Genomic DNA, 11,931 nt, shown 5'->3' with positions numbered 1-11,931 from the left:
TAAATGCTCAGTGAATACAACATAGTTATCACACCCTGGGGAGGGGAGGGGTACTGGTGGCATTTAGTGGGTAGAGGCCAGGGATGCTGCTAAACAATATGGGAAAAGCCTTATGTATAAAGTTGCTAATCAGTGTTTATTGGAAAATGAACTAAAACGAACCTGATGTCAAACAGCAGAAGAATGATTAAGTCAATTAGAGAAGATCCTTTCAATGGAATTATTACACAAACATTTACAATGAGGAATATGGGATATCTATGAAGACAACTCGGGTACATGTTTTTAATGCCTCCTAGCCTGCTCAGAATAATGAAGGAATTAGAGAACTGCTGAGAATATAAGAAAAGACCAAAATATTACATTACAATTAAGAATATCTGGCTAACATTATAAAAAGAGAGACAACCAGGTATTCCTCTTCAAGAAAGAGTACATCATCACCTACAATACACTCCAGTAAAAAAAAAAAAAAAATTCAAGCTTCCATACACCAAGGCAACAAACCATCCAGTTTCTTCAACAAATAGATTGCAAACAAAGAAAAAGATAAAGAGGGAAACTGCTGTTTCAAAGAATCTTAAAAAACATGCAACCAATTATAATGTATGGGCCGCACAAGGATCCTGATTCAAACAAACTTCTAAAACGAAGTATGATCTCAGACAACCATAAGTTTTAATGGTATTTGATGTTATTAAGGAATCACTAACTTTTTAGGTATGATAATGGCATTGTGAATTTTTTTCTTCATGTACTCAACTTTTAGAGATACAGACTAAAATAATTACGTATAAAAAGGAGAAATAAAGAACATCTGTTCATTCAAAGCAACCATAAGGTGAGTGAAAAAGACAACCACAAACCAGGAGAAAATTAGTTATAACTCTTAAACCAACAAGAACTAGCATTCAGAATACATCAAGAATGCCTATGAATCAGTAAGAAAAATACGAACACCACAATGCGGTGGACAGGCAAAAGATTTGAACAGGCATACACAAAAAAATAGAGAACAGCTCAAAAAATGTATGAATAAATGTTCAATCTCATTACTGATCAAAGATACAAAAACTAATACCACAATGAGGTAACATTTCACACTAAGGAGATTATCAAAAATTCAGAATTCAGACAAAAACAACGGCCAATTCCATCACACCAAAAATTGTTTAAATGAGATTTCTATTTAAGTATTTATTGGCTAAGAGCAAGCAATTCACAGATCTAATGGATTAATTCTATTTAAAATAAAATGGTAATACCTGACTATGGTAACAATTACCTTAAAGCAATCAAAAAGATGATCAAGTTGTTCAGGAGAAAAATCCCATGCCAATTTTGCCAGTAAATCATGTACATTCTTCACAATGGCTTCATGTTTCCCCGCCTATTCAAAAACAAATAAAAGCAAAGAAAATCATAGTATACTAGAATATGAATAACAGATAAGTAGTGTAAATTTCTTGCTGATGACTATTAAATGAAGAAGATGGAAATACTTTTATTAACTGTAACATAAGAAAATTCCTAACATTATAAATGCTTCAGAACTGTCACCTAAACCTGGCAACTCAATGTCTTGATATACAGTTACTATGTACTCTGGCAATTCATGTGAACCTTTATTACAGTTTACTGAATTTAACATGCTAATTTTAATACTGTAAATAGGGAAAAATAAGGCACAATAATGGTATTGCATCAAAACTGGAACCTTAAGCGCTCAAAGGCAAAATTGACTATTTTCTTGGTTTCTACAGACTAAAAAAGACAAAGCTTTGTAATCTAGAACTTCACAATGCTTTATTTATTTTTTTTTCTGACCAATAAGGGGATGGCAACCCTCGGCATGGTGCTGTCTGCACCTGAGCGCACCGGCCATCCCTATATAGGATCTGAACCCGCAGCCTCGGCGCTACCAGTGCCATACTCTCCCGAGTGAGCCACGGGGCCGGCCCCACAGTACTTTTAAAGCGATCCATAAGTAGAAACCTGTCAAGATAATCAAAGGAATTATATAGTTTCCATCTGTGAAACCATAAAGGTTACTAATCCTTCTGAAAAGTTATAAACCTTTGGAATAACAATTACAGGTTTTTATAAATAATTGAGTGATTTAACTATCCTGACATTGGAGGTCTTTTCTATTTATTATTTGTCTCTTATTTAAAACCACCTACAAATTGCCAACCTTTAACAAACAGAGATGATGATAGATTATTTTTATTTTTAAAATATCACTAGGTATTTCAGAAAGATTCTTGGCAAGATTTCTGTAAATATAACAAGCATTTAAATGTACTAAAAGTGAAACAACACAAGCCTGCATCCCATTTCATGACTACTGTATTTCTTTAGTTTTTAAGTATCATTCTTTTAAAAACTAAATAACCACCATCTTAAACTCCTTACCTGTGCCGCCCAGATATTATCAAGATCCTGTAAGGTCAGAGCTTTTTCTTTGATGACAAAACGAAGAATTTTCTCTAGCTTTTCTACATACTGTGGTTGATGAAGACTATCGCGCAAGACTATGGATAAGATATTGTTCTGCTGTATCCATTCCTAAATGTAATTCAAAAACTTGTTTCAAAGCAGAAACTAAAACACAAACTTTTTTTTTTAAACACAGAAATGTAAGTATTATTTGCACTATTAAACAATATAAGTAGAAATTCAAAAACACATTTACAAAAATAATTACACTAATCCGCTTTTAAGTTTTAATCATAAACTATAGAGAAAAAAATCATAATTTCATAGCACTAAATTTTGCCCATACAGAAATGCTCCCATAAATTAGAAATACTAAGATTAAGAAGATTCTATACTCCAGCACTCACTCAGAAAAATATTATTTAAATGTAACAATCACCATAGTTATGGTAGGACAGGTACATGACCAATATTAGGACCTTTGGATTCTTTATACCAGTTTTGCCCCAGAATTATGTCTTGATCTTAAAACATAATACTAAACATAAAAATAGAAATAGCACTTTATTTGTACTATTATTTATTAGCCAATTACCATGTGCCAGACATTACTGTTTATCCATTAGCTCTTTAATCTTCCAAACAATCCTAATGAGGGATACATCATCCTATTGCAAAAAAGGAAACAGGCTCGCAGGGGCTCAAACTGGAATCTGAAAAGAGTCTGCATGCTTCTACAGTCTATGTTTCTATAACACTATGCTGGGTTGCTTGACTGGCATTTATTTAACCTCTATAGCAACAGAATAAAGTGCTAACTCATGACACAAAAACATAGTAATCCACAGCATATGATTTTACATTATCCAGCTTATTGAGAATACAAACTAGTTAGGACCAAAATGTGCTAGAAAATTACACTTCTCAGCTGCTAAAGGACCAGTTTTTTTATTTCTAATCTATGTTGCAGATACTTGCAAAATACAAAAACAAATGTGACAATGTAAAATTGCTACAAAAGTTTCTAAACACTTGCTGCCATTTTCTGTACTGTCTAGGACTAACAATAGTTCAAAGACCAGCACCAGTCCTCAGGACACACTGAGTATCTTTGGGGTCAACTTTCCTCAAGGTAGACAGGAATATCATATGCACATAACCAGATGCCTGTCACCTGACTCCCAACACAGGGCCAATGTCTACACATTCTCCACATACCTCTTATCACATTCTATTCACTGTTTCCCTTGTTAAAACTCAGGCATCCTTGAAGGCAAGGACAGTTCTTCTACAGTTGTCTCCTTAGTACTGTCACACAGTATGCACTCAAAAAACATTGGTTCTATAACTTAAATGGCATACTTATTCACCTTAAAACTATAATATATACAGAATGTCTATGGTAAATAAGGTTTCCTAAACCTTCAATGTCAAAATGATATAAACATAAGCACTTTAAAAATGAAATTTTCAAAATCAAAATAAAATATTGATTCATGTAGAATTTATTCCAGTAATTATATTTCCTGTTTTAAAACATTTAACTAGAATTGGCCAATTAAACAATAGGCTACTTCATCCATTAGGTACCCGATACTATCCAATCCATTCCCCAGATCACTACTATCTACTCCATTTCAACCAACTCCCCATCCCTTAACAAGCTAATAATTACTTCAGAATACCATATTCAATAATAAGTTTATTTAAAATATGCTAAGCTACCCATATCACTACCAAATAATAAACTATGTTATTACAAAAAATTCTTGGGATTAACAGTTATAAATCAATCAAAACATCTCACAATTTAAGGGTTTACTTTAAAATGTTAGTATTATTAATTTTAACTCGAGCTTTTCTAGTTTTTGGCTTAAACAGATCCTTATTCATAAAAGAAGAATCAAGACTTACTGCCATTCGTTCAGCTGTGAGCCACTCTTCCTCCTCAGGATTACCATGCCGATGGGTATAGTATGATACACTAGATATCACTTTATTAACTTCATTCAGTGCATTCATCTTTCCATTGAAAGAAGAAATTTGCAATAATCTATAAGAGAAATTCAGTGATTAAGTATGATTCTAAAAATTCACATAAAAATTAACTCAAGAGGTAAGTAGCTTACCTAAGTATCATTTTTAACCTAAATATTTCCAAGTTTTTTACAGTTTCTTCTTGTCCTGGAACCCTTGAAGCTAAATTCTTCAAAGACTTAATAATCATTGAAAGGGCATCATTTTTTGCTTCATTCTTTGCTTCTTTTTTCAGCTCTTCATCAGTTAAGTTTTCTAAAAACTGTGGAACCATTTCTATTATCGGAAGAAAGTACTTTTTCACTGTATGAAGAGTGAGGAACTCATAGCATTGTCCAAATGGTCTGAAATAAGACAAAAAACTCCTGTAATACTCAATTTCTTAAAATCAATCAGGACTAAACTCTCAGACTGTTTCTTTTATAAAGTCCAAGCACCAAGTTTAAGAGGAAATCGTACTTGAAAAACTCAATTTTTATCAAGCTATGAAATAGCAATTCCTATAGTGCACTAAACATTCATATAAAAATATAACTTACTTAATAAGGGCTGCAATTATTTGAACATTTAATGCTGATCCACTAATAAAACGATCATGCAAAATCTGGAACCCATTTAAAGTGCCAAATTTGTTGAGTAGATCCACTAGCCAACCCTGCAAATATAATTAATGAAAAAAGTTAACTTCCTGCCTTTAGGGGGAAAAAGTACTATCTTGGTTAAAACATATTAGAAATAGTAAATTCAATAAAACAAATTATGTCAAATCATCTTTGAAAAGACCACAAAATATTCCATTTTGTTCACAGTAATCCCACCTGTGAGACAGAAGCAGCGTAAGTAGCAAGTACAGATCAGATCACTGGGACAGCTCTCTGTTCGTACCAATACAGCTTCACAAACAAATTAGAAGCAATCCCACCACGTAAGAATGAATTATCTAAAATATCTAATGATCTGAAAATATCTTGTATTAAAATGATTTTAAGGAGGTAAAAAGACTCATCAAAAAAATTAGTAAATTAAGGAAAAAGCTACTTGGTAATCTAATATAATGAATTCTGAATCCATTTCTTATTGTAGTTGTAAACAATTAAAATTTCCCTACAATTACAATCATATTAACGCCTGAGAGTGAATTGTCAATTAAAAACTAACTGCCGGTATTAATATCTGTTGTTCCTAACTAGAACATGCTGGTTGATGCTTTTGCTGACTTTTATGAATGCACACGGTTCTCATTTTAGAAGTAGCACCACACAACAATACAAATTGTCTTTAAACCCCTTCTTTAAGGAAGAGCAGTAACTTAAAAGTACAAAGCAGCTGTGAAAGGTAACCATTGTGTAGTCAAAAGCATGCCTATACGTAAAAACTTAAAAAATCAATTAAAAGGTTATACAGGGCCAGCCGGTTAGCTCGGTTGGTTAGGGTGGTGCTGATAACACCAAGGTCCAGGTTCAATCCCTGTACCGGCCAACCACCCCCACACCTCCTAAAGGTTATATAGATAAAGGAATCAACCATACAAAAATTAATGTACCTAAGACAACCTTTTATACCTTGCCTTCTTTTAAAGGCCACATTTTAGAAGCCACTGAGGGGAAAACAAAGGGGAAGAAAACAAGGGGGGAAAGAGGCAATTTCTCTAAGCCTTAAGCAAAAATAATTTCTACAGCTATTTTATTTTTAAATGTCCAGGAAAAAGGGAAAATGCCAAATTAAAAGTTGTATTTTTAATATCTATTTTAAAGAGAAAATATGGTAGCTAATGATAGTTTTTGCATGGTTTTATGAGAATCTAAATCAACTAAATTGTCTAGTAAGTCCACATATTTAAATATAAGTCCTAAAAGGTTAATTCAAAACAACTAAAACTCTTGAGTACTTAATTCACTAGATCCCTTATGGCATTCAGCAATTTTAAGAAAGTTCATACTCATTATGTAATATATTTTTATTTCTTCAGTAACTAGAGATATACTCAATAGTTATGTATAACGTGTATAAAATAGCAAGTGTGCACACAGTGAAGAATTAGTCTAAAGCTAATCTTTCCCTATTTCTTCAGCTACAGTGTGTTTAAACAATTAGAATTACTCAGTAATACTCAGGAATATTCAAATAAAATGCTTCAAATTTTAAAGTATAGTTAATTGGCTACTTTAGCAGCTGCAAACAAGAGCCTTCCTTATCTGGCTGTAAGTTGTCAAGACTGGCAGGAGCAGACCAGTCACCCTAGATAGAAAAATTGAAAAACAGAAGGCCATATTCTTTCAATGTAGATTTATCTATACTATAGCTGTAAGTTCCTTTTTTCAAAGACAGCATAGGTGAATTTCACCCGAGACCTTTTGTCTCAACCGATGAAATTTTTACCATATTTTTAACGTTTGAATAAATAATCTCATTTAAACATCTTCAAACATTTGGGGAGAGATGAGGGTGATGCCACCACAGTCAGATAAGTAACACTGTCAGAAATAGTCCCAACAGCTTTAGTTTTGTCATAGGTCAAAAGTTGAGGCCACAGAGGTTCAGTGTTGGGGTTTGGGGGGCACGGTGTTCATAGACAGAAAGTAGAAGTTGGAGGAGAAGACCTACCAAAAACTCTAGGGGATAATTAAGTATTAAAGCTCTGTAACTCGAAAATTCTCAAGGTTAATGGAAGTCACCACAAACTTAGTATCTACAAGGTAATTTACAGTTTAGAAAGTTCACCTCCATCAGCTAACTTTAACTATCTGAATTTTGCCACTACCACCTTTGGAGAATAGGATAAAAAAACATATGGGCATTTACATTTCCCATAGATTCTTCATTATATCATGGTGACTGCATCCATCTAGGGACATGGTTGAAAATTCTGTCAAATATATCATAAAAATGTCGATTTTTAAAAAGCTTATATAGAAGACTTGTTTACAGTATGATAAAATTTCTCTGATTTTGGTAGGAAGTAAATGAGTAGGTAACACCGTAGAATATGCTTCTCCTTGATTCAAAACTATAATTTGCGCTATATAAAAAAAAAAAATTGTATTCTCAAAGGCTTTGAAGGGCTAAGTATCCTTATAGTTGCCATATTTTAAATTTAATAATAAGACAAACTAGGCTTCAAAGATATAAAAATAAAAATATCTTCAACCAGAAGTCATCTGAAAACTTTGTATTTAGCTATATTAAATCAAGTTGCTGTGTTCCCTGTAAGTCTCAAGTTGTAGATTATTATTGCCCATAGAGCAAAAAATAAGGTAAAATAAAAAAGGCTATACAAGGGGCCGGCCCGTGGCTCACTTGGGAGAGTGTGGTGCTGATAACACCAAGGCCACAGGTTTGGATCCCTATATAGGGATGGTTGGTTAGCTCACTTGGGAAGCGTGGTGCTGACACCACCAAGTCAAGGGTTAAGATCCCCTTAACAGTTGTCTTTTTTTCTTTTTTAAAAAAGAAGGTTATACAGATATAGATAATTTTGATTTTAAAGACTGCCATTACTTAGATAATAATCTAATCTCAAGCAAAAATAAGCCACCTAATGGCAACAATATGAACTAGGAAATGTCAGAAAATAGCTGTAAATTCAACACATTTTGTAGATTTCAGCCTCTAACAGAATAAACCAAGCATGTTATACTTGTGTATGACTTCAAATTTTTCTGGCTGGCTAGAAAAAGGAAAATTTTATAAGAAGCACAATATTAAAAATGTCTCCCTAATTTCTAAAATTTAAAATATATATTGTTAATTTAATATTTATTAAAAGAAGCATAGTTTATGGATACATTTTTGAAAGTGTAAGTCTTACACTGATATAGAAAATTTACGTTTGTGTATAGAATATACATATTTAAATGATATTTGAAGAATTTATTATCTTATTTTCATTTATAATTCCTGTAATTTTACTTTTATAACACTATCACACATTTACAGGAGATACATGTTTTTGGAGTCAAAATCTTAGAATGTCTAAAATAACCATGGCCTTACAGATCAACACCTGAGTCCTTGGTCAAAGATGTAAATCTCCTACACTACTCTCATTTCAAAGGAAAAATATGGTCTGTCTTGTATTGACTCAAATTATTACTATTTCCAAAGAGGCTGGGCAGAAGACAATGGGGATTAACTATACATGGAGAAAGCTAAAAATAAAGATGGTCATAAGCACTGAACTAGACTTCAACAGCTATGGAAAAGGCTCTCAGTTCTACCTTCGTTTAAAGTCTCAAAGCCAATTTGACTATCAGATTTTAAATATTTAAACATAAAAAAACTTAGCAGGAGAAAACAAAATACAAGATATAGCTCTGATATAAAACAAAGAATTCAAAACACAAAATAATGCAGAATCCCTTTAAAAGTAATATAAAATTACTCTTCCCCCATGTTAACAGGAGGTTCAGATCATTGAAAGCTCTGTGGCAGAGCAAAACAACTGTAATATTTGATTTTGAAAATAACAAACCAACACACTTTTGGTGATCGAGGGTCTGGCGAACGAGCAAAGAGTTCATCTTCAGGCAACTGAACACTTGAGGAAACTGATTCACATGGACGTGTACCATTGTAGATATGGAATTTGCAATGAGGATTTAAGGCCATGGCAAGAAGTTCTAGAAGTGGAAACCAGTCTTGGGACAACTTGGCCACACATAGCTCCACCAGGCGATGAGTATTGTTAATAATACATCTCTGTTACATAAGGGGGAAAGGTGATTTATAAGATCAAAACATTGCAATTTCAAACAAATATCTTTCAATCTTAATTAGTCATATCTTAATTAACAACGATCTCTCCATTTTTCTATATTAATCATTTGAACTATATTCAATTTCCCTAATACTGGGATCAAACTAATTATCAAAAGAAATTAGCATTTATTTATTTCATAATTTATTTGGTACCTACTTTCAAAAGCCATTTGCTATGGCGTACAAAATGAAGTAGGCACCATAAGTTATCTATTCCTGATCTACATCCACAGACAAGATGCCAATTACCATTTTTTCCTCTTTGGAATTTGTACACTAGAAGCAGCAATTCTAAAATCTAAACAACATATCAATTATCCAAGATGGGGTAAATCTGCTATCTAAGCCTCAATGCAGAAGCATGATAACCACTTCCAAAGTTCCCATTTCTAAATCTATAAAATTACACATTAAATCAGAAGATGTTGGGATTTTTATGCCATGGTCATATTTGGAAAATAGTTCACAGACCACAAAAGCATTATCTACTTTACAACTTACTACCATTTCTACAGTATAAACAAGGAACAGAGACTTGGAGTTAATCTCAACATTTATTAGTCTAAGACACACACTTTTTCTGGAATCTCACTGTATCGTATAATCAGTGAATAGTACATAACTACTTTCCTAAAATGAAGGTGCCTGTAAAGAGGATTTGTGTTTGCCTCTGCTAGTCACTTGTGGACACTACTGACCTGAGACTACTGTAAATTCTCCACTTTAGGATTTTCCGTATCACAGCTATAATTTGAATTCAGACTACAAAACTGTTTGAATACTGAATTAAATTTTCAGATTTTTTTTTCTCCTTCCACCAGGTGCCAAGGTTGAAACATACATGTTTCTTTGCTGTCCCTTTCTTCATGGTGAGTTCATTTCTCATTTACCTCTACACTGATCCTTTTGTGTCCCAGACGTATATTAGATTCCCCATCTGGGTGTTTCTCTTCCTTAATGATACATAAAACAGTGGTGTATCTTACAATTGATAGCATCATATTTTCAATGAGATGTGGTGACCTGCCTAAAGTCACAAGGCACTTGAGAACCCAGGAGACAGATTAAACCAAAGTTTTCTAACTCTAAATCTCATGCTCATTCTAAATGACCGTGCTGCTTTCAAGAGAGACCATAATTTATAAAAACTAGTTTCAGAAGTTTCATTTTTAGACCCTTTAGTTCAATTAATGGACCAAATATATAACCAAATATACTATACACCCACACATATATCTCTCCACTCGCAGGCATCACTATGTAAATCTGATTTTTTAAAGTCAAATGCAAGACTCACATGAATTTCAAACTTCCAGCCACTCACTGCTTCATCTGTAAGGATTTTAGTGAATGATATTGTTAGCCCATCTCGAAAAAATCGCTGACATGCTTCACTTTTAACATCAAGGCCTATAAAAAGGGGAGAAAAATTAACATAAACATAATATTTCTCTAGTTGTTTTATAATGTCCAATTACATAATAAAAGGTCATTGGAAACTGTCCACTGACAACGAATAAATGCAGAGTAGCTTTGGGAAAAAACAGCATCATCATAAAAGATCAAAATGGTAACTTAAATATACTGCAAGTATTATCATTTCAAAGTTCCTATACGTCAAAAAAAGGGACTTGATTCAGAAAGAAAAAAATTATCTTCAATAAAATTTTAAAATAATTAACTATATAAAAGTATATTAAACTTAATAATACTAAGAGTAACTGAAAATGTTACAAATTATGACACTGGACCTTAAACACAAAATGGTTACCGGTACCACTGTGCTAGGAAATCTAAATACTTCATTTACATTTTACTCCTAAAAATAAACCTTAAAACTTAAAAAATTAACATTTCACAACTATTTTAAAAATCTTATTTTGTTCATAAATCATCCATTTAGCATCAATATCCTTACACTATTCTATAAGTGTTTGATAAAATAGGATGAATTCTGTCTTATCTTCCTTATTAGTCTCTTTCCTGTCTCAGCATCTACGCTTCTTTACATATTTGCTTTATTCCATCTGATTTTAGAAAGGCAACAGAACCATGTGCCTCTAAAGACAAAGAAAATCTATAACTCTTAATGACAAAATGGAAAAACTATTCAATCTGTATAGAAATTATTATTTGATTTCTGAATGTATAAAAGAGATGACATTTAAACCTTAAAATTTTTGAACCTTGTCTAAAATAATCTATGGTCCTAGAAAAGAAATACTGGCGAGGGAGAGAGACATGTCCACAGAATGTCAATTAAATGAAATACCATTATACCTGTTTTTACCTATCATTTTATAGTCAGGACTTAGAACATGCTTAATAGAGAAGTCTTAAATTTGCTCAATTGGTGAATAAATGTGTAAATGAATAAAAAGAAATATGAGCGGTGGAAAACAACTGTAATCCGATAATGTATTTTCATAGTTTATTAGATTATATTTTTTTACAAGATTAATAAGGCATAAAGACATTCTTTAAACAAAGGATGGGTGATTATTGTAAGATAAATGAAATTTCTCTCTTGTCAGGGAGACAGATTTAAACAAGGTACTAAAGATGTTAATTTTGACAGTAATCAACTTCAAGGCACTGTGTGACAGTGCCTGTTGTTAGTTATCACACATCCATGGCTACTCAGTTTCAGAAAATGAAATGTTACTGCTCTTTATTTTATTCTACAATGCCTTAAAA

At 32.6% G+C, this 11,931-nt stretch overlaps 1 protein-coding gene across 1 annotated transcript in view; it reads right to left on the bottom strand.

The window, feature by feature from the left end:
- The window catches only part of USP9X (ubiquitin specific peptidase 9 X-linked), a 123,580-nt gene that overhangs the window by 70,069 nt on the left and 41,580 nt on the right, over positions 1–11,931 (bottom strand). The window contains 7 exon segments of the mRNA XM_063084472.1: positions 1,286–1,390; positions 2,416–2,568; positions 4,354–4,492; positions 4,569–4,820; positions 5,016–5,131; positions 8,956–9,174; positions 10,532–10,644. Coding sequence (XP_062940542.1) covers positions 1,286–1,390; positions 2,416–2,568; positions 4,354–4,492; positions 4,569–4,820; positions 5,016–5,131; positions 8,956–9,174; positions 10,532–10,644 — 1,097 coding nt within the window.

This window comes from Cynocephalus volans, chromosome X (genome assembly GCF_027409185.1).
Source record: "Cynocephalus volans isolate mCynVol1 chromosome X, mCynVol1.pri, whole genome shotgun sequence".
In the NCBI taxonomy this organism is placed as follows: domain Eukaryota; kingdom Metazoa; phylum Chordata; class Mammalia; order Dermoptera; family Cynocephalidae; genus Cynocephalus; species Cynocephalus volans.
Note: the sequence above shows the minus strand (reverse complement) of the source record. Positions and strands in the feature narration are given on the sequence as shown.